Genomic DNA, 23,469 nt, shown 5'->3' on the forward strand with positions numbered 1-23,469 from the left:
CATCTGTTCTCACTCTGAGCAGCAACAATTTGTCCCCTCATATCCCACAGACAGGCCTGTGGGCTGTCATCACTGCTCTGTGCCACCACCCCATGTGCCCTGTGACAGCCTTCTGGGCTCCCATCTCCCTTGCCACCAGCAAGAACAAAGTCTCTGCCACTCTAGCTGCAGTCATCCCTTACTGTAGGTCTTGCCTGTGTACTGGGAAATAGGTTCCTCTTACTCCAGGTATGCTCAGTGCCCAGCTCAGGATGGTGCTCATCTCAGCTGGCTCTCCTGGATGCTGAAATAATCCAAGTGATCTGTCCTGCTACTGCACAGGAGCTCAGCAGGGCCCACAGACCCTCAGGGCTGGTCAGAGCACTCAGTCCCCAAACCTGCTCATGAGCTGTTACCTGTATGTGCAGCCTCAGCTCTGGGTTGGGACACATAAGACTAAGCCCTCCCCAAGGAGAAGAGGGCTCCTCCTGCAAGAATTCCTTGACAAATTTTGAGTATGAGCTCTAAACCATATGAGATTTCAATTTTAAAGAGCAGAGTTTCAACAAAGGCATTTTGTTCCCCTGCGTTCTAGTTCCAGTTTAATGCTTCTGAAAATGTTCAGCAGGAATCAAGCCACTGGCATGGAAAGTTGCTATGTGCAGCATAATTAAAAGGAGTGAAGAAGAAGGTCATACCTTCTGCAGTGGTCTTGGGCAAACCAGCAGTAAGTGCTGCTGCAGGAGGAGGACAGTGAAAGTATTACAGGCTTTCAGATGTTTGAAAGAATATCTGTCCTTCATCAGATCTAGCAAGCCAGATGCTCTGGGCTCTTGGCTTTCGGGCATTTTCCATGGTGAGATATTTCTTCACAAAACCTCTTTGTTCCTCTTCCCCAAACACCAGCCGCAGGGAACCACTCCATGGCCCCAAGGAGCTGTGATGGCCCAGCTACCATGGCACCACAGCCCTGGGCCCACAGTACTCACTCCACAACTAAGTCCTGGCCCCAGAGTTGAAAATAACTGCACACAGGAATTTCTGATTTCTGGCTTTCAGAGGCTTGGCTTAATAGAAATAAATAAATTAGCCTGGAGCAACATAACACTTGTGCGACTGCAAGTGCACTGCAGATGGCTCTGATGAAGCTGTTGTTTGCTTCTTCAGGAAAAAGCACTTAGTGTGAGGTTTTAAAACCTGAGCAGCATGTAAATGGCAGTGAGATGGGAAGATGCTATTCTGAGCGACACCTTACACTGCTACTAGTCTTCTAGTGTGCTCCAGGGATGCAGGGGAGAAAACCAGGGAGGCAGCAGCAGTTCTCAACATTTTTTGTCCCAGTAGACAGCCCAGAATAGAGGTTGGCATTGAAAAGTTCACAAGAAACCATAGGTAAAGCAAAGTTCACTGAGGCAAGCAGATGAGTAATACTCGGGGCAGGTACTTGAGGGGGTGAAGGAAAGAAAGGGGAGGTCTGGAGGAGGGAAGACTTCAAGGCAGACAGAAAGCAGAGAGACTTCGGTTCACAGCCAAGGAAATGCAAAAATGCTGCATCCACCCCAACAATTTTCACTTGATATCATTTCATGGTTTGTCTGTATACAGCAGTTGAAAGCTATAATGAAGAGTACCAGAATGCAGCCTAATTTCTTGGCTCACTGTCTGGGCTATAATTTTGTCGGCCTTGCCTCAGCTCAGTGTTCCAGTGCTTTTAAGTAAAAATGCTTGAGACCCTTTTAGCTTCATTGCTCTTTGAAGGAAACATGACTATGAACCATCTCAATCATACTGTAGAGAAAAGTTAGAGCCCAGTGACCAAAGTCCGACACGGGGAGTAGCAGCAAACCTAAAGAGGACGACATTACTCCAAGCCCCACACAAACCAGCAGCATGAGGAAGAAAAAGGCAGCTCAGGCTTCTGGAACAACAATTTCTGAAAAAAAGTGGAAATGGAATCTTCTGCTGTCTTTCTTAAAATAGAAACTAAATCTCCTGGAGTGTTCTTGCACTACTCATGGGTCATGCCTCCAGGCTAGAAAGTCAAAATTTGGCAGAGGCAACGCTCTTGAGTGAGATTTAAGTGCTTGGTGTGTGTTGTGGGATACACAAGCATCTTGGTCAGAGGCAATTAGGACTGTCCAAGTCCATTTAGGAAGCTTTCGGTCTCCCCAGTGAGCATCCTCCCCAGGGACACAGATGTCTGCTGCTCAGTCACACCACAGCTGGAAAAGGAGAGGTGGTCAGTGCCACTGCCTGGTGAGAGCAGTCTGTGGGGTGACAACACTGCCACAAAAAGTGAGAGGTAACTCTGGGTGGACACTGGGCCAGAGACCAGTGAGTGACAGGAGGGAGCCACAAACACCTGTTTCAACTCACCTGCATGCACATGTGTGCATATAGCCTCTTGTCTCAGACAGAAAAAGAGTTTTAAAGATGTGAAGTGAGATGAGCATATACCTGTCACCAGATGTGAGAACACCCCTGAGCCAGACAGCCAGGCTGGAGCAGGAATCTCAGATGTACAATAAAAAGCACCAGTACTGATGATGCCAAGATCACAGAAGCCCTTCAGGATAGAGGTGGTGGGAGGGAAGAAGAGGGGCACGGACACCACAGAAGGAGCTGATGCTGCAGCAGACTGTTGCTAAGGAGGGATCCTGTCTGCCAAGGATCCTCAGGCTGAGGCGATGGGAAGAAATGGGGTAGGCAAGGGCACTGGCTTGAGAAGATAATGGAGCGTTAGCATTTGGGTTTGGCTTGTAGGAGACCTCCTCTTGTTCAAACTGAGCAACTGTTCCCACAACCAGCCTTGCCTCCAGGGCACTTTGCTCCCTTCCAGTAGTGCAGAGCTGTCCCGTGCCAAAGGAAAAGAACACCTCCCTTCCTGCTGCCCAGAGGTGTCTGTGGCAGGTGCTGAACCATAACCAGCGTCTCTGAGATGTAGGGCCACCTTTACAAGCCCAGCTACTGAGGGGCTGTGCCTCACCAGAGAGGACTGTGTGAGCCCCAGCAGCACAGTTCCTCACAGAGCAGACAGGATCATTTTCTGGGGAAGGAAGGAGGGACAGAGGTAATGACAGCCCTGCTGCTCCCCATGGCTTCTTGGCATGAAAATATGAATGGGTTACTCCAAAAATCATAAGGGCACTTTTGAAAATTGATGCCTTTTCTCACATGGATATTTTCCCTCTCTTATCTCCTGAAACTGCTTCATCTGGATGAGCCCCTTGGACTCCCTGGGCATGGTGCAGTGTGAAGATTGTGGGGAGACACCACAAGCTGAGGTATGGCATTATGATCCTCTGGCCCCCTCCACAGCCCTTTCTCTGTCAGACATCCCTGCAGAAGTCATCCTCACCACTTTAAAACCCCCATCTCCTCTCCTCATGAGCAGCAGCAATTGCCCAATACTGTTGCAGAAGAAAACGGTGGCAGGATCCATCCTTCCAGTGACATGCTGCAAAACTTGTGTTCTAACATGACCAAAATTTAATTAAAGCAAAACAGGACCAAAACAGTAATTTTAGAGAGGAATTTGGCAGGATGCTGGCTTTATCCAGTCAGCCTGCTTTATGGGATACAGTGCCTGAAGTCACAATTCTGCCAAATAGAGAGAGCTCCTCTAAACCAGATTATGCCTGAGGTAAAGCAGAAGGAGGACTTGGACCTGAAAGTCCCAGTCTAATACCTAACCAGCAGATGAGAGAGTTATTATGCTACCACCCACCCTTGGAGTCAGAACGTTTTGCTGTATAAAATCCATTGCAGATGTGATTTGCATGGCAAAAACTTCCTGTGGACCAAACTCACATCTCTGTGGGCTGTGCAGGTTTGGGATGTGCCACCTTTTTCTGTACTGCTGGCAGAGGGGACAGGGAAGGTAAAGGCTGGGCAGAAGGGAATCAATACCAGCAGGATCTGAATCTCACATGAATCTTAACTGACATGAGCTGCAGTAGTTTCTCCGAGGAGTCTGTACTGATGCTGCAAGCTGCTGTGCACAGATAATCCTGAAGCTGACTGAGTTCCATTTTGGCCACCACTGTGAAAACAGGTGAGTTTTGTAAAAAATGTAAAGCTACTGAGGCCAAGCAGGCATATCCTGCTTAGAAGGTGTGGGTATGAATTAAAGTTTTGTTGGAAGTTTGCAGGTTGGGCCAGTCAAAAAGGTTCTGTTTATTTCACATCCAGCAAGTAAGGTTATTTTCATGTCAGTGTAGGATAACTCAGCTTGGCAAGTGTACCCAGCAGGTGTCTAGTCCAGCATCCTGCTCCAAACAGTGTCAGCCATGAGGTCAAATTAGGGCTTTATGCAGTCGGGTATTGAAAAACCCCATGGATACAGAGTATTTTAATAATACTGTCACGAGGGCACCCTGGCTTGCAGGAAGTAGGATGGAGGATTTATTCTACCTGAGTGACACATTTTAGACACTGCACCTCAAATACTGGCTGTAGTGACAGCAACTGTGGTGTGAAATCACAATAAATACAATTTGCAAACAATCCTTTAAGCTGTGGTAGTGGAGGGCATAGCAACCCAGCCAGGATGGCAAAGTGAAGAGTGAGGAGCTTGGGAATCAGCATTAGTAGGGAAGGACAAACAGGTTTGGGAACTGGACAGGATGCTGAAACTGTGGCTGGAAACCAAAGGAAGAAACACAAGCACAGGCTGTAGAGATGCACAAGGGAACAGGAGTGCACAAACTCTCACTGGACAAACAGCACAGAGCAACATTCAGGACTGACAGGCAAGGAGGTGGGCAAATATTAAGAGGGAACACTGGCATTTATCCAAGTTATTTGAAATTTTTACCAAAGAGCTGGAGGGCACATAGGACTGAAAAGGAGAATTAAGGAGTTGCTCTTGGAGGTGAGTGCAAAGAAACAGGCTGGGAATTAACCAGGTTTGGTAACAATGGCACCTCTCTCCTTTCTGCACATTGGACAGAAAGCCTGTGAAGGAGTGGGAGAATCAGGAGTTTTAGCAATGCCTGTTGGCATATTCTTTCATTTTGAGGTTCTAACAACTTACTACTGACCTGTTTCTCTGCATTGCTCCAGTGATACTGTGATGTGACAACCAAGGCCTGCAACATGTCCAATATTTAACAAGGGCAAATATGCACCACACACTTGATTTTGGGGTAAGAAGAAGGAGAGAATTTTATGAGAGAGACATTGCACTAACTACTGTATTAAAGAAGTTGTACTGTTAATAAAACCCACTGAAAATATCACAATCTAGATTGCTTATGCAATTTTAATTCAGCCTTGCCTCTGTGTGTGGTGCAATCTAGTCTAAATTAAATTATCACAAAGATTATTATCTTGCTCCACAAGACCTCTACTGCAAAGCAGACACAAGAAAGTCATTAAGTCCCTTCCCCAAAGAGCTTCCAGTCTTGGGAAAACCAGACAAGGGGGTGTGAAGGGAGCCATTCCAGGAAGGAGGTGGGAAGGGAGTATTTAGGATAATGAGCTTCAATAGAACAGAAGCCTTTACAACTAGATTATTTTTGGAAATTATATTTGGACAAGAGAAGCTTTCATGAACACCTTGTAGAAGCCTTCCAGTGCCTAAAAGGGCCTACAAGGAAAATGGGGGCAGACTTTTTACAAGGGCACCTAGTGACAGGACAAGGAGGAATGGATTTACACTGAAAGACAGTAGGTTTAGATTCGATATTAGGAAGATATTGTAAGGGTGATGAGGCACTGGAACAAGAAAGCTGTGAATGACCCATCCCTGGAAGTGTTCAAGATTGTAACTAGATGAGTGTTAAGGTCTCTCCAACCCAAACCAGTCTGTGATTCTGTGAGTCTATGATTTTTTTCTTCCTGGAGTCAGAGTAATATTAAGAAATGAGATAAAAATAATTAAAAGCAAGAAACAAGTTTCACAAGGGAGACACAACTAGGGGATCCACTGACACACAAGGCAAGGCAAAGGGAAAGTTTCAGCACTGGAAGATAAAAATGTGAAGCAAAACAATGGAGATTTTGTGGTTATAGCAGTGCATTCCCCCTGCTGCATCTCCCTTACCTTCGAGGAGGGCCAGGCAGTGTCTCTTTATCGACCTGTGGTTAGCTGCTACATTGAACAGATGACAGCAGCAAGGTCCCATCACCCTCGGGCCAGTGTGAGCACTTTGCCAGCCACACTCCTTTGGGAATTGCCCACAAACAAACTGCATTTAAAAACTGCTAAAATGAAGTTTAAATGCCTCTATCCCTCTGCCAGCCCCCCTGTGAGGAGTCATGCTCACTGGGCATCCACACCCGGCCTGTGACTCGCACAGCTCTCGCCAGTCAGGACGAGCATCATGGTGTGTGCTTTCCCCTCCAGCTTTAACCACACAAGTGTGCCTGTGCTGGACTCTTTCCAAGCTCACAGCTAAAAAGCCTCTGCTGGACATGGGTAGGAGGACTTCTCCCCTTCCTGGACTGCCCCAGGCACCACCAGCAAGTGCATTTCCCCAAAAGAGAGCAGTATGGTTCAGCTGACGGCAGAAGCTTGACTGTACAAATGTAACATAAGCATGGTAAATGTTGTCCATGTCACACCGTTTGGGGGCTCCCAAGGGAATGAAGGGGCTGGAGAGCCCTTCACAGGTCATTTGGTCTCATAGCCTTGCAGCTATTTCCTCCAGCAGGACACATGTGCATGTGTGGCCCTAGGGAGTGGGCAGTGACTCATCACACTCCTCCAGTGCCATCCACAGCCATGGGCAGTCACAGCCTTGGGTAAAGCCAGTGGTGCTCATTAGTCCCATCAAAGCCGTAGGAGCACTTTCACCATCCCCAGCAAGGCTAAAGACGGTACTCTCACCCCTCACACATGATGGGTATGAGGGCTTTCTACAGCACCTCTCCCTCCTACCACTCTCACCCACAAAGAGCTTAGCCTACAAAGCTGCAGGCAGGAGAGATGACCCAGGAAGCCCAAGTCCCAACACATCATTTTGAAGTAAATTCTTAAAAATAAGTGGATAAGCTCTGCTCTCCACAGGATCTTCTCTTTTCCTTGCCGACATACAAGCCAGCCTGTGGCCGCTCTGACTTGTGGCTGCATAAAGAGGAAGGGCACTTTGTCTCCTCCTGCTTAGGGCCACAGGTCCTACGTGCACTGAAGGGAAACCTCAGCCCTGCTGCTGAGCCTCCTGTACCCTCCTGACAACTCCCTGCAAGCCCCATTTGCTGCGCCAGAGTGGGTGGTGGGCACAACCCAACCTCCAGAGAGAAGATCCACTGGCATCACTCGTACCCCAGTGACCACAGTCTGAGGAGAACTGTGCCTCAGAGGACTCGATCTCAGACCTCAAGGGAAGCCACATCACAGAGATGCCGCAGGGTTTGTAGCCGTGCCCTGGCCATTCATTCTGTGCCTACTGGCAGTGGTCCCTGGAGAAGGATGCTTCCCAACTTAGTCTCCTTTCCAACTTCCTCCTCGCTTACCCGCACTCTTTCATCTCAGGTTTAAGGTAGTTTATTTAAATATATATCTTTTTTAAACCTCCCCCTTCTTAAAATCATCTCTGCTTTGATAATTTTTTCAACTGTTTTTTTGTTTTGTTTTGTTTTTGCTTTTTTTTTAAATGACAACTTTCTGTCTGCTGGGCAAGCAGTCCCGGCCGAGGCATCACCCCGCGCTCGGCCGCAGCACCGGCGCCCCGGGCCCCCGGCTCCCCGCTTCGCCTCCAGGCAGGAGCAGCTCCATCCCTCAGCAAAGCACGCCCTTGCTGCGGACCCCGGCGCCGGACGCCTTCCGCCGCGCCCCTCGGGCACAAGGGCAACCTCCGGGCACCTGAGCAGGGCACGGCGAGCGCGGCCCCGGTCCCGCCGCCCCCGGCCGGGCACCGCGGGGTCCCGGGGCAGGGGGCGGGCGGGAGGAGGTGGCCAGCCCGGTCCCGCCCCGCGGCTCCGCGCCGGGAAGGCGGCGGGAGGCAGCGGGTCGGGCCGGGAGTCAGCGGGACCGGGGACCTGGACCGGGACCGAGCTCTGCCCGGCGGCAGCACGGCCCGACGGGCCGGGGGTAAGTCCTGGCTGCTGCCTCCCGCTCCCCTCCCGCCCGGTGCCGGCAGTCCCTCTTCCCGCAGCTCCCCGCCTCCTTCCCTGGCCGGTTTTCCCCAGCCCCCGGCCCCCGCGGCATCGCCAGGGCACACGGCAGCCGGGCCCGGGGCACCACGGGGAGCGGCGCAGCTCCCGCGGCTGGAGACGAACGCAAAGGCACCGCCACACCTGGACCCCCGGCTCGGACCCCGAACCCTTTCCCGCGCCTGGACCTGCCGTGCGAGCCGGGACCGGCACCCGGACCCCTCCGAAGCGGAGACCCACGGGAGGAGCGTCCCCTTCCCCCCCTTTCCCCTCCCTCTGCTCTTCCCCCACGGCTGCAACCCTTGTCCCCATGGCAGTTGTCACCCCGTTACCCCGGCTGGTGGGTGTCCTGCCACCCCTCTGTGAGGGTAGCCAGGTACACTGGTACGTGCCTGGATTGGCAGCACCCTGGCCAGGTGTGGAGTGAGCAGGACTGGGCGGGGCGGGGGGGGACATTGAGGACAGTCCAGGGATGAGGGACCTGGCAGGGCTGGGAGGGATCTCAGGAGGGAAGACTGACTTTGGGGTGAGAGTCAAAAAGAGTGCTTGTGAATATAAGAAACAGAAGACAAGAGAGGAAACCCATAGCCAAACTGTGTGTTGGGATGCCTTACGCCTTCTGGTTATGTATATTATTGGTGATGTTTTGTTTATTCCGTGTTCTGGCCTTGCTTATCACCTAGGCAGCTGCTTTTTCCTGCACTACAGTACCAGCCTTTCCTGGCTCCAGACAATACAGAATTCCCAGAGTGGGAACTGTGTCTGTGCAAGGGACACAGTAAAATGAGTCCTGTCTTTGGGTGGCTGCAGCTCAACTGTTTTATGAACAGTCGTGGACCCAGCAGCAGCACTCATGCTACAGGAGATCTTCGTGATCCAGTGGAAAGCTTAACTTCTTTGTCAGGGTCAGGCAGAAGAAAGATAGAGGAGACAAGCACAAGCCATAAGAGATTGTTTCACCCTGTTCTGAGGGATCTGTGTTTACAAGACATGGGGAAGTTCAGTTTCCATCTCATTCAATCCTTGTCCTCTCCCAGCTACAAATCATCAGGGGAAAGTAGCAACAGTTTTAAGGATGAGTTTATGCCAAGGGGTTGGAGCAATTTATACCCATTGCACAGTTGTGCATCACAGATGCTGCTGTTCAAGGGGTGAGGTGAAACAGAGTAATATTTATACCACTGGTATTGCAATGTTTTGTCCTTGCTTTTCATACCTGTCATACTGATGATGAGTTCAGCAACAGGAGCAGTAGCAAAGGAAAAAAAAGATACAAGCCATTAAATGTCATGGAACAACCTCGGTACAGCAGCTTTCATATTTCTGGAAAAAGATCCTCCTCTTAAATCAAGGAAGGGTAGGTTACTGAGAACAGACTTGAATCTATTGTAAGGAAAAGAAATGCAGAGCACCCTGCAAGCATCCTTCCATTATTTCATCCCAAACATCAAGCTGGCTTGCTTTTCAGCACAGGAAGCATATCTTCTGGCCAGGCATGGAAAACACAGAGCACCGTATGGATGGAATGGGAACAGCACCAGCAGTCAACCGTTTACAAGGCAGGCAGGGGTTGGGACATGCTACAGGAAAAGAGGAATTCTGGAGGTGGTGCTTGCTGCCAGGCTGCCAAGCACTTGAGTGTGTGAACTTATTGAAGACATTTTTTGATGAGAGAAAGAAGAGGATACTTCCCAGAAGAATATATTTAAGTTCCAAATTTTGGCCAAGCCCTAGTATGTTTGGGTAGCTGTGTTGGGTCTTGCTCATCATTTCAAATTGTTGTCTTTCAGGCTGCACTCTTGCCCAGCTGACTTATACTGTGGTGTGACTTTGGTGCTTCTCAAAACCATTGCCCACTTTCCTACAGCTGCATTGGTTGGTAAGATCCACCTTTCACATGCACACAGGAGATGAAATCTTGCATTCTTCTCTTGGCTTAGATTCAGTGAAGAACAGAACAGGCCAAGGAAGTCTTTAAGCAAAGCTCTGCCTGTATATGAGCAGAAAAAATACCTTTCTGATTGGCTTGGAGAAGAATTCATACAGAAAGTATAAAAATCATCCCAATACCCACAGGGGGTTCTGTTTTCCAGAGTCATTGCAGAGCTGTGATTTTCAATCCTTTCTTTCTCTTTGCAGTGGCAGCCCCATGGCCCTCTTCACCAGAGCCAGCAGCCATCCTAACACAACAGACCCCATTCCCTGTGGGGCAAACAGCACCACAGAGCCTGAGCTGCCCCATTCACACACCTACTACGCCCTGTGCTATGGCATCTTGATTCTGGCCATCATCTTTGGGAATGTGCTGGTCTGCCTGGCTGTGCTGAGGGAACGCTCCTTGCAAACCACCACCAACTACCTCGTGGTGAGCCTGGCAGTGGCAGATTTGCTGGTGGCTACTTTGGTGATGCCATGGATGGTGTACTTGGAGGTGAGTACCTCTCAGGAATGATCAGCAGAATTTAACCACACCACTGCACGCGTGGTCATGTTCCTAATGAAGGCTGTAGCAGCATTTAGACTGATCTGTGGGGAACAGCCCTGGAGCTGTCCTGCAGGCTGTGTACTGCTTGGGTGTGCTACACAGAGTTATTAAAAACAAGGTATAAGAGAGTGTGTGTGTGTGGGAAGCCATCCCAGAAAGATAGAGTTAGACTCTTCAGTTTGATTGCAACTAAAAAATATTATTAATAGTCAAGTTTTATTTGAGACTGGAGTAGTCTATCAGCTCAAGTGCATTCCAGTCTTTAATGAAATCACATTATGCTTTGCTCTAGAAAATACTTGGCACTCACTCTTGCTGCGGACAGGGTGGGACTGAGGCACATCTGTGGAGCAGCCTCTGCCCCATTCAATGCCTTGGTCATGATTTGTGAGCACAACAGTAGGTCCATTTCCTAGCTGTGTTTGTAGACCCATTCAAGACTAATTTCTGTCTGAGGAGCTTGGATAATCAAAGCAGCTGATGCAAGAATTATCCAGACAACAAAGAAAAGAACTCATACACATGCCAAACCCAAACTACCCATCCTAGCATTGCGCAGGACTTCTTGTAAAACTGGGCTGTAGAACTCCAGGAAAAACCAAGATTTAAAAAACAGTCCAAAAAGCCCCAAAGTTTTTCAATATTTGCTGCTGTTTATGGATCAGCAATGCCATCAATGAAGCAGAAATGGCATCATGCTTCAATACACCATGAGCCTGGAAATTGCCAAAAAATCATTCAGTCCCTAAAACTGTGTAGAATACCTATTCATCTACTGAAGGTTTGCCAAACCAGACTTCAGAACTGGCCCTTATTTATGGAAAAGCTTAAGGTGGATAAATGCCTCAGATTTAAATGCTGCTTGTGAAGTTTGTGCTTTACACTCCATTTTTAGAGTCATCAGTGGCCATGAAATGTGTTATTTTATCAATCATGCAAACCAGAACTGTCTCTTTCTGAGAAATCTTTTGGGAAGGCTGTGACAGTGCAGCAACAGGAACATTTTATAGCCTCAAAATCCTCATCTCAAGGAGGTTTCTGGCACAGAAGTGCTATTTAGCAGTGTCTAGCAATCTTCTGGGGGCCAACATGTAGGTCTGACACACCAATACTGCTGCCCTCTCCTTTACTGATCCCTGGTGCTGTGGCTGCTGAAGCTCACCAAGGTTTCCAGCACAGTGGCATCAGGGTATCCTCCCCACTGGAGTCTGAGGGCATTAAACACCATCATGCCATGTAGTCATTGCATAGATGGAGGAGGACATGCGGCAGCTGGGAACACCCTCCTCAGGCTTCTCACAACATCCAGTTCTACCTCCAAAGGGGAAGAAAGCATCAGGAGAAGGTTGTCACTGAGGTCTAGTCTGCTGAGACTGTGTGGGAGTCACACTGTCTGCTCATCTTGTCTCTCACACGGGAGCAGTGAGACCTAAGCTGCTCTGTGAGCTCCAGGAGCTCTGCTGGACTGGTGTCAGAGGGAGGACAGAGCTGAGTTACTGCAGCTCAGCAGTGCTGACCACACAAGTGCTCTGTGTACTCCCACTGTGCAAACCCATGAGCAGCCATCTCACAGCTGCAGGAGCCAGCAGCAGCCCCAAGCATCAGCTCTCAAGCACAAAACCCTTCAGGGAGCCTGCTTAGATGCACCACTACTTTCATGCCTGCCATTTCCTGATGCAACTTGGTTTCCTACTTTCCCATCCATGTGCTCCTCAATGCAGCATCACCATTCATATCCGAATTGTGGAGATTCTGTTGTTTATTTTAAGAATTCAGGAGAGTGGTGGATAAGCATAAGTTTAAAAAAATAATCATTGGGCACTCATTAACTGGAAAGCTTCTTATAGAGTTTGGAAGTTAAAAATAATAACACCACAATTTTGTAGATAAAGCAGACTGGTCGTGAAGAAGATTAGGTGAAAACCTGACCTGAATAGTATATAGGGATTTTGAGCACTGTGTTTGATAGAGCCAGATTTCACCCTGGACACTCTTCTGCTGGATAATCACTGAGTGGTAATGAGAGATTGTATCGGCTCATCTCTCTGTAGTTTGCTCTCATCAGCTGTAAGAGATTAATATTTGACCATCCACCTCACCCAGACAGATATGAGGATTCATTTAATTAATACCTGGGATACCCTTTGAGATTCCTGGACAAAAAGCACCGGAGGGATAAAGAAGAAGTACCCTGCCAGCACATGAAAACCAGGAATGCAGACTAGCAGGTTCTAGCTGTTGTAGCAGAGATGATTAGAACAGAGCAATAAAAGGAAGATCAGAAATAGAATTTTTAAAATGTTGAACAAGGCATATAATAAAAAGGTTTTTCTTCACTGTTAAATTCTGGAATAAATTCTGGGTTCATATACCCCACAGGTAAATATTAACTACTTCACCAACTCCAGCAGAGCTACTCCCCATTTCAGAAGTGGCAGGTGGAAGTGAGAACGGGTTTTAAGCCCAAACATTTTGATCTGTCAAGCATCCTCTTACACAAGCTGCAATCTAGTATGCAGGTGATGTGACAGCATCATCCTGAGAGGGCTCACTTCTGAGCCATCCCCACCAGCACCTTCTTCAGTTTTAATGGTTCACATTCTTGAGCTCAGCATTTTAACATGCTCAGGACCTTGGAAACTCCCTCAGTTAAGTGCTTGTTCATATGCTGGGTTAGCAGCAGCTGGCTTTCATGTGAACACCTGCCACTGGCTTGGTGAAATATTCTTCAGACTCCACAGCTCATAAAGAAACTGCATTGCTTTTTACCTCAAACTGCAGAAACATCCCTTACTGGGTCCCACTGCAAAGGCTTCCAGAAATTTTTTGATATATTTTGAGGTGGTCAAGTAGATCTCAAAATCTGAAACTTAAGTAAAACCAGTGTAGTGTTTCTTAGGAAGCTGAACCTACCTGTTAAGGTCCCTAATCTCAGATGGACTGCCTTCAGACTGCATGTCTTGTAGCTCATCTGTGTAGAAAAGCTCAATTGTTTTGGTTTGACTTTTTCCCCTTTACTTACTTTTTTATAAGAAAACAAAGGAGCACCTCCATTATCAAGAGAACTGGAGAAGGAAGCACAGTTCCCTTCTGCATTCTGCAAGCCAATTCCTGTTTCCCTCCCCTGCATTCATTCAGGGTCAGAGGGTCTAATAGAAGACTGACTCACTCAATACCTGATTTCTGAAATTTAGCAGCTGGGTCCAGCAGAGAACACCCAAAAGACACAGCTCACCTCAGCAAGTTTCTGTGTCCATGTGTGGGAATGCTGCCACTATCAAATCATTTACATTTCTCGGGATTATTTCTTAAACGATTCTCACAGAGTGAATTTTGTGTTTGTACAAGTGCTTTTCTCAGTAGGGGGCTGCATCCTTCCTAGGCACCAACACTTGCAGGGCTGACCCACTGCCTGAGAAGCCAAGCTTACTTGTGGCACCCTCTCCAGTACGGTCTGAGATACTTATTTTTGAATGGGTTTTGAAGAGCTCCTAGGATGGATCCTACACAGACTTACCAAGCAACTGGCTCCACTGTCCCACTGTCCCTGTAGTCAGAAAAGTAACCTTCATAACCAGTTTGCATCTTTCTTCCAGCTCATTCCTGTTGCCTCTTGTCCTCCCACTGCACCACTGCTGTCACTGCTGTGAAAAACCCAGCTCCATCTTCTTCAGCCTTTTCAATATCCTCCCACTAGGCACCAGAGGGTGTTAGTCTCCCAGCCCTCAAAGCCATCTCTTTTCCAGACTGAAAAAGTCCTGCTCCCTTAGCTGGTCCCTTAGCTGCCCCAGCCCCTGTGGATTGTTTTGGTGGCTCTCCACTGGACTCACTCCTGTTTATCAATGTTTTTCCTCTACTGATGCCTCAAAACCAGGTGCAGTATTCCAGATGTTGTCTAAATGTGAGCAGAGAACCAGAAACTAGTGGCAGTTTCTGATTGCTTCCCAGGACCCAGATGAAACAGCAGGATCTACAGGGCTGAAGGCTAAAATCCAGGCTCTCTCCCAAGCATGGACTTTCCCCCTTTTTTCTCTCCTACTCCCCCATTCAGCACAGGACTGGGTTTGTTTGCAGCTGAACAAGGAGGCAGCCTGCCCTCCATCTCCTACAAGGAGTGGGCACTGAGGCAGACCACCTCCCTCAGAATCAGGCTGTCATCCCAAGCCCAAGGACAGCAGGGCCACACAGTGCTTGGAACATGCTTGTCAATCAAAAAAACTGTTGTCAAGAACTTGGTGACTGCTCCAAGCCCCACTTTTCTCCATCACTAAGACTGAGCTTAGGCTGCGGCTGAGCTTTCACAACCACACACTTCAGATTAAAAATTGAAAACAACCAGAACAGCTTGGTAGCAACTCAAGCCCCTTTATCTGAGTAGCTTGTTAGTTCTCACTCAGATCTAATAATCAAAATCTGTAACTGAGATAAGAATTCAAATAAGGTTTTTGAGAAGCCTCAGTCTCAGATCTCAGTTTCATACATAAATGCAAAAAATTTGCAGCACTTTTCCAGCTCACTGCCTGCAAGAGCACTCTGGCAGCTAAGCTGAGAAAGACTTTCAGCCCTTAGATTTTCTCAGATAATCATTAATCAAAGGATAAATACAGTGATAGCAAATTTAAATCCGTTTTTCATGCTAGGCCTTGAGAGAAGGGATAGCTGCTGTTTCTTCTCCCTGCCACCCTCTGTAAGAGCACATAAAGGATTGAAATTAAAGTGAGGCTCCTTCTCCACGACCTACTGCTGTGTTATCTTGCACACAACACTGGTGCCTCAGTTTCCCTCTGCCCATCACTGCGGAGCTCCTCCAGGCTGCTGAGATACTTGGAGGAGAGCAGCTCCTCGCACATAACTTGTCAGGCCCTGGTGCAGAGCAAGGCTGACAGTTTTGTGTCACTGGTGCAGGTGACCGGAGGGGTCTGGACCTTCAGCCGTATCTGTTGCGATATCTTCGTCACCATGGATGTAATGATGTGCACAGCCAGCATTCTGAACCTCTGTGCCATCAGCATTGACAGGTGAGACACAGCAGCATCCAGGGGGACAGCCTGGATATCGGGGTCAGCCCTGGGCCCCAGTGGGGCAGGGACAAAGAAGTGGGGTGAGCACAGACCACATCAGTGTCCTCAGGACAACAAACCCCTGAAGGTCTGTCCCTGCCACTACTGCTGTTTATGTGGCTCTGCAAGAAGAGGTCTGCACTGGAGGGCAAGGAGACACAAGCAATAAAACATCCCCAGTAGATAGTCAACCACATCCTTAGGCTTCTTAAAGGCAGGAACCACAATTGGTCATCCAGCTCCCACTGAGTGTCAAATAGGATTTCTCCTTCTGGAGATCTCACTCATGAAGCTTTAATAAACAAAATCCTGCCATATTCACAGAGAGAGATGAAGATTATTGCTGTGTAATCTTGAGCTTTGCTCTGGTTTTCTGCATTTTAAAACTGAGCCTATTTTAAGCAATGCTGAGGGCTGGGAGCCAAAACCTTGTCACATGTGATCCTACTGGGACCAAGGAATGAGAGAAGGGAAAAATACTGCATGCTGTACCTTTGTAATGTGTAGTTCAAGGACAGTAATGCAAGGCAGCTCTCAATGGTGCTTTTGTCAGGTGTTCCTCCATGGGAATCTGTCTCCCCATTTCAGTTTGGCTCTGTCTGCAAGACAGAGCCCCCAGGCTCTCCTAAAGATGTGACTCCTGTGCCTTCCAAATCCTTGCCCTGCTGAGCTGCATCTCCTGGAGCACCCCAGCAACTGAAGGTCCTTGACAACCTGCCCCCAGGCAACCCTCTGCCTGTCAGGCCAACACCAGACCAGGCAGCTGAGACAGTTTAGTAGTTTGTGGTTACTCCAGAGTGCTCTTTCACAGCAGTGCCCCTCTAACTCTAGGGTCTTGAGGGTTAGGGATTTCCTGGGGTTTCTTGATCCACCTGGTAGCCCAAACCTTGTAGCTTTGCATGCTGTGAGTTCTGCTAAGCTTTCTCTGCACTGCTGCCAACTAACTCTGATTTCCTCTGTTCCTCCCCCCAATGCCCCACTTACCATTTCTACAAATTGCTGATCCCATCATCTGATTTTCTCTACTTTCCTCTTCTATTTCTTCACCACATTCACCATCATGTTCCCTGTGCTGCTTTCACTTCTCCTTTTAAAAAACTGGTCCTTTCCCTCCCTCCTTCCTCCATCTCCTCTTCCCGGAGCTGGTTTGGTCTGCAGATACACCGCAGTGGTGAAACCAGTTCAGTACCAGTACAGCACTGGGCAGAGCTCCTGCAGGAGAGTCTCTCTCATGATTGTGATAGTTTGGATGCTGGCATTTGCAGTGTCATGCCCTCTCCTCTTTGGCTTCAATACTACAGGTAGGTGATACCCTGAACAATAGCACGCAGGAGGGGTTGGCAGTGGAGCTGCCCTGTGTATGGCCAGGTCATTTAACATGGGTCTGCAGATTTGCCAAGTTACAGGAAATTTTAAGGAACTAAAAACCACACTATGAAGGGAGAGAAAAATCCCCATGTACTCTTGTCTATAAACTTGCCATTTGCTCAGGTAGACACTGACTATCACTCTAAAGGGCAAACCTGCCTGCTCTACTGCCAAATCAATGCCCATATAGGTGTCCAGGTTTTCAGATTCCCATCAAACAATCACTTTGAGCACACAGAGCAAAACGTGCAGTACATACAGCACACACACACACACACTAAATGGCATCTTGCCGATATCCACAGGTTCAGAAGCACAGTTCTGACTGATACAGAACACATTTCTAAACAGCAAGGATTGCATATTAGCATTGCTTGTTAGAGACCTCCTTCCTATCCAGCTGGCTGCCTGCTTCCTTAACTAATCCTTTGAGGAGGGCAAACAACTTAGCCTCCACCTTGGAAGCCGGTTGGTCTTTTTCCTTTCCCTTAGCTAGGGCAGCACAATCTCCCTGGAGGCAGAGGACAGGGGAGCCTTCCTTCCCACTAAGTCACAGGCAGAAGCTTCTGCTCTCATCTGTCCTCTCTGCAGTGCTTGAGGCAGGAAAGGGATGGGAGTGGGAAATTCTGCTGCCCCCCTCTGCCTGGTTCAGACAGATAGGAGTGAATGCACACTCTGCAACTAGGCAGCTCAGAGGCTGACAAAGGAATAGGAAAAAGGGTGGGAATAGACATGAGGGAAGAGAACAGCTGTTGGCCAGAAAGGCAGGCAGATGCATGCTTGCTAATGCTTGTTGGCCCTGTGTTGGGTTAATTTTAAGCATCACTTAGGTAATTGGGTAAGCCAGAGCATGATTTGCACTCCTTAGACTGCCTTTGCCCCCAGCCACCTTTTGTCTCGCTTTGCCAACACACCAGAGTCTCTTTGTACTAAACTGAAATCAGCTCAGCCACTCCTCTCTCTCTCTTCTCCTCCCCAGGGGATCCCAGTGTCTGTTCCATATCCAACCCTAGTTTCGTCATCTACTCCTCTTTGGTGTCCTTCTACCTCCCCTTCATGGTGACCCTGCTGCTCTATGTCCGGATTTACCTCGTGCTCAGACAGAGGCAAAAGAAGCGAACCCTCACCCGGCAGGGCAGCCAGAGCGCCAGCACCAAACCGTGTTATGCACACCAAGTAAGAGCCACATGAACCCAAAAGGAGCTGTCAAAAAGGAGAGGAATGCATCATCTCTTCTCCTCAAAGGGTTAAAACACAGAACAGAAAGCATAAGGAGGAACATGATGTTTTCATCCCATCCCTTGCTCATACACCATGATATTTGAGGTGTAGAAGCTCCAGTTAAATCCTTTTCAGACCCCTAGAAAGAGGATATTCCCTGGGTATCTCTGCCCTCTAGAAGTGGCAAGTAGAAAAGAGCACAGCCTATTTCAGTATTTCTTCAGAGCAGGGTTTTCTCAGCCATGCATAAGTCTTCATTTTTTGCATCATTTCTTCATTTATTGATTTTAATGTCTTCATTTATTGATTTTTGCTCTATGAAGCTTCACTCTCAGGGCTTCACAGGCTTTAACATCTGTTATTAAAATGAAAAACCCTCTTCATCTGACAGACTTAAGAGGTCAAAATACTGATGGTGCATGCAACATTTGTTGTGCTGACCTTTCTAGATGAAATACCTGCAACCATGGGAACCAACACAACAGTTTGAAAGGAATTACCTGATCATGCATATCCACTCCTTTTACCCATTTTTGCACAGCGAAGCTACATTAAAAGGGTGGGGATGCTAAGGGGAGCAGGGCCAACACAAAAATACAGATGGGAGGTTAGCAGAGCAGGTATTCCTGCTCTTACTGTTCTCATGCTTCTCCTTGGTGGGATGGAGGCAAAGGTTTGTCAACTGCTGGTTAACCCCCGGGTCAGTGCAGAGGACATGGTGCAATGTAAGAGGCAAGTGAGGCTAAGGATGACTCCTACAACTTCCCTCATCATCCTCTGGCCCAATGAGCAGTTTGGATGGTTTCCAGATCCTCTGTGGCATCATCTTTTGCAGGAACACATGGAGAGGAAAGCTTTGCCAAGCAGATGCCAAGGCACCTTTTCCCCCTGTCTCTCGCTCAAATGCACAGGCCAGGAGATGTCTACAAAAAGGAGGTTGCTCGCTGTCTTCAGCCTGCAGCGGTACCGGAGCTTCTGCCACGAGGCATCCCTCACCAAGGCACCAGGGACTACCCAAACCAGCAGGTGGGAAGAGAGGAGGAGGAGCACGAAGGCAGCAGTGGAGGTACGGAGGCTCAGCAATGGTGGAACCATCAGCAGCTTGAGGCTGGCCCAGCAGCAGCCCCGACTGATCCAGCTGCGGGAGAGGAAGGCTACACAGATGCTGGCAATTGTCCTGGGTGAGTGAGAGCCATTCTGCCTGTGGGGTGCAAGGGGTGATGGTTTGGGACTTCCAGGAGCCTCCTAATACAGAACCTCTTAATACAATATTGAGATTTAAAAAAATGCACGCTGGGCCTTGGCTTCAGCTGTTACTGCTTCACAAACTCAGGAGAGACAGCAGTGGGACATTTAGGGATCTAGAATAATGCTCCCAAATGTTGAGAGCCACATATGTTAGTGTTTTATTTACTGTTTTGTTACCCTTGTGTTTAAAATCAGTGGCCAACAAGCCCTACTAGAGGGAGCAACAGCCAATACCTTTGTTTTTCCTTTTCCTTTGTTTTACTATTGCAAGGCTGGAACAATCCTAAGTTTCCATACATGCAGAAGCTCTTAAATCTGATTACAGAAAAGGAAACTGAGGCAAGGAGCCACAGAGGAACCAGTTCGTACAGCTGGGTAGAGAAGCCAGGACACTGGTGTCCCTGTCACCTGCTGTGGTCACCAGATGCACTGTTCCCCCCCATTAACTCAGTAGTAGCAGGAAAATAAAGCAGCCGTCATTCTAACTGATTAAAGCAGCTGAGGCTTTCCCTCAAAGTTGTGGCCACTTGCTTTTGTCTGTCATCAGACCACTTCTGAAGCTCCATACATTCACAAAGCTTGTCCCAAGGAGCCTAAGCTTTTGTCAAATCCCTCTGTGCCAGGAATAAACGTGGCTTCCAGTGTTTGTGACATACAGAAATAGTGAGGGGCTGGAGGGAGAGGTCACCAGTGCAGGCCCTTTTCCAAATAGTTGCTGCTCTAAACTCACGGATTGTTTTCTGCCTCTCTCTAAACCCAGGGGCATTCATAGTCTGCTGGCTGCCCTTCTTCTTGATTCACATCCTCAATGCCCACTGCCCATCCTGCCACGTGCCTCCAGGGCTTTACAGTGCCAGCACCTGGCTCGGCTACGTCAACAGTGCCCTGAACCCCATCATCTACACAACCTTCAACACTGACTTCCGCAAAGCCTTCCTCAAGATCCTCTGCTGCTGACTGTGGGGCCACACTGGGCTGCACGGGTCTGGGAGGAGAAGACAGGGACAAGCCAGTGAGTCCCTCAGTGCTGGACGCAGCCCTGGGTGTGCAGCACATCAGCCAGCACAGTGCATCGCTGCTGGGAGCTGACAGGCTTGCAGGGCACACGCGACCCAAACGCAGATGGCATCCCTCATCTCTGCTGCCTACGTGCTGGAAATGCATTTGCCCTCCCACAGCTGGAACCTCAGCCTGCAGAAGGCTCCCAGCTCATGCACAGCAGTCCTAATCAGAGGACAGAACTTGACTTCTTTGATAAGGATCCTGATCTTTTCAGTCAGGAGACAAGAGTGAAGATTGGACAAGGAAACTTAGAAGAGGAGCACTGATGGAGAAATAACAACTTTCCTGTTGTTTCCATCAAAAGGTTTGCCTGTAAAACTGGGTCAGTCTAAGTGCTTGAGAAAATCGCCCTAGTTGCAAATGAAATCGTCCCTTGTGCTGCCAGCTTGTATTTTACTGCTCCTTGCAAGGTAGAGAGGTGGCTGCTCTCCCTCTGGTAGGTCAGCTCACATGACAAGTGCAACACTACCCTAGGGTCCCCTCTCCTCCTGACCCAAGGACCAGTGATAGATTGGCCACTACTTAACTACCACACACGCCAGTGATCTACAGGGGCCACCAAGAGAACCAGGCTCTTGACAGCTGCCATAGATTCAAACCTGTTTTTTCAGCTGGTTGCATGCACCCTATCTCCAAACTTGTTCACAATCTTCACCTGTGCTCCTCTCCTGACCGGAGCACTGCTAGATTTAGGGTTTGTGCCACCTGGCTGCTGCAATAACTCCAGTTACAGCCCATACCTGGGGGAGAGCTGTTTCATAACATTCCTCTCAGTAAGAAGGGACATTTGCCTTGGGATCAGCTCCAGGACTCTCCCTGATGCCCCTTGCCAATACTCTTGTCATCACATGTGGCATCTGTATATCCCAGCATCCAGGAGCTGGCCAAATACAGCCTGGCCATGGTCTCCTTTCCTAGCAGTATTCTACAAAGCCATCTCCAGTAGTTCCTGGATGAAAAAACCAGACAAGTCCTGATGTACCGTAAGCTGGTCTCGTGTCAGGGCATTCTAATCATTCTAATGCTCTTCCCCTCGTATAGACAAACCTGGCATGGGCCAGAGAGCCTCAGCTTGGTTCTCCCATTTTGCCCCCTTGCTGTACTGGATCAGAGGCTTCAGCTCTCACTGCCAGGACTTGGCTTAGTTGTGCTGTCAGCCATGCTCGTTTGATAGCTTTGGGCATAACTCTGTGTGCTGCTCCTGCCTGTGTCCATGCCACAGCTTCTCCGTCTGGGAAGGGCTTCCTTTCCTTCCTAATATGAAGCCAAAGCCATTGTTCTCTGCCTCCAGAGCACATGCCAGAGCTCTAGCTGCTGCTTTGGTTTGTCTGGGTTTTGGGAGGAGGATCTTGTGGAGAGCATGTGTCATTTGCCTGGGCAGGTGCCCTCCATACTGCATTGTAACTGCCTTAACCCAATAAAACACAAGTGTAATTGGAAGTTTTGGTATCTTTGTGATTAATGTACCTCCTTTCATAAGCCTTTTGTCATCTGTAGCCCTCTTAACACTTTCCCTGTAAAAAATTATCATCCACCTGGACACCTGCAAGAAGTCTTTATTATTACTTGCATTTTCTTTGCAACTGGGAAAGAAATCAAAGGCTGCTGTAAGCACTTCCAGCGGATAAATTCTGGAAATACAGTCAGTTAGTTTCCCAGCTACACCAGGCAGACATGCAGTAGTGTTACTCCATCTGCTCAAAGATGCTGGATAGCACAGGAGGCAGCACACAGGATGGAGGAGGTATGAATCAAGTGAACCAACCTGTGGACAGATTGCCACTCAAGTAATTCTCATTAAGATGCTTTATAACAGAGATCACCAGTCCAGTTGCTTTATATAACAATTGTCAGAAAGGAGGAAATGAAAAGATCTAAAGGATAACTAGGTCCATTTCAAGACCTGGCCTAGCATCTCTCAGGGGTCAGCTTCAGCTTACTTGAATTTGAACGAGTTCTTCAAGGAGTGATCCCCAAGATGATTCAGGATAGAGGTAAGAACGGGAGGTGTGGCAGAAAACTAAGCAGCATTTTTGTGTCCACACAGCTATAAGGGATGGGGAAAATTCTGTATCTAAACATGTCCTTTCTTTACTAAGATCTGAACTACCAGATCACAGAACTGACTAGGGACCAAAAAAACAAAACAAAACAAAACAAAAAAACCAGCACAAAACCCTCACACAATTACAAAAACTCAACTGAGAACCAAAACAATCTCTGTCTTCTCCTCCCTCAAGTGCTGCCCAGTTTTCCTCTGTCAATATGATCATAGGTGATCCTATAGAAAATGCCAAGGAACAGAAGCAATTACAGGCACAAGCATTGATGCCTCTCCAGCAAGCCAGAGAGATTGCTGAGGGCCCCCCAAGACACACCCCCACTCATTATTTACAGCAGAGTAATGTGCATTCTCCTTTTCCAACTGCTCAATGTCTCCTACTAACCTTAATTTTCCACATTTTCCTCCTTGGTGTTTTGTTTTCCCTGGCTCCACAACTGGCTGGGAGAGGTGAGCTGTGACACTGTGCTCTGCCTTCTGGGGGGACTAATTTACATGCTGATATTCACATTAGAAGAGCCTTGGGATAATGCAGAAGCCTCCTTTCCTGCAGAGAGGAGAAGGGAGCTCGGAGGCAGCCCCAGGTGCTGTGGCAGCAGGGCTGGGCAGGAGTGCAGATGCAGCGCTGCAGGGTGAGCTCACCTCCACCCCGCGCCAGCAGACAGCTGCAGTGGGGCACCTCAGGGCCCCCGTGCTGCAAGACATTTGTGAACGAGAGAGCAGCCGGGAAGCAGCTCCACCGTGGCTGAGGAGAGTTAAGACCCTTTGGAGATAAAGGAGAGCTGGCAACACTCACCGGGAAGATCAGCCCCACCCCCCGACAAGGCACAAGGCAGCCATCCAAGTGCTGCCTGTCTAGACACGTTTACAGCACGCCTGAGAAATGG

The 23,469-nt window shown here is 48.5% G+C and overlaps 1 protein-coding gene across 1 annotated transcript; it reads left to right on the top strand.

Annotated features, from left to right (window-relative positions):
- The first annotated feature begins 7,914 nt into the window (after positions 1-7,914).
- DRD3 (dopamine receptor D3) lies at positions 7,915-21,943 on the top strand. Its single transcript, XM_030946364.1, has 7 exons — positions 7,915-8,014; positions 10,216-10,507; positions 15,467-15,579; positions 16,780-16,922; positions 17,969-18,165; positions 19,046-19,391; positions 20,219-21,943. The coding sequence occupies exons 2-7, from the start codon at positions 10,226-10,228 to the stop codon at positions 20,413-20,415; spliced, it is 1,278 nt and encodes a 425-aa protein (XP_030802224.1). The 5' UTR covers positions 7,915-8,014; positions 10,216-10,225; the 3' UTR covers positions 20,416-21,943.
- Positions 21,944-23,469: the final 1,526 nt, after the last annotated feature.

The sequence above is a fragment of the Camarhynchus parvulus genome, chromosome 1, assembly GCF_901933205.1.
Source record: "Camarhynchus parvulus chromosome 1, STF_HiC, whole genome shotgun sequence".
Classification (NCBI taxonomy): domain Eukaryota; kingdom Metazoa; phylum Chordata; class Aves; order Passeriformes; family Thraupidae; genus Camarhynchus; species Camarhynchus parvulus.

Bases quoted from the DNA above. Each gene is read 5' to 3' on its own strand.
- DRD3 (XM_030946364.1), top strand. From the start codon at position 10,226: ATGGCCCTCTTCACCAGAGCCAGCAGCCATCCTAACACAACAGACCCC. The intron at 10,508-15,466 runs GTGAGTACCTCT...TCACTGGTGCAG, and splicing joins CATGGATGGTGTACTTGGAG to GTGACCGGAGGGGTCTGGAC. The intron at 15,580-16,779 runs GTGAGACACAGC...TTTGGTCTGCAG, and splicing joins TGTGCCATCAGCATTGACAG to ATACACCGCAGTGGTGAAAC.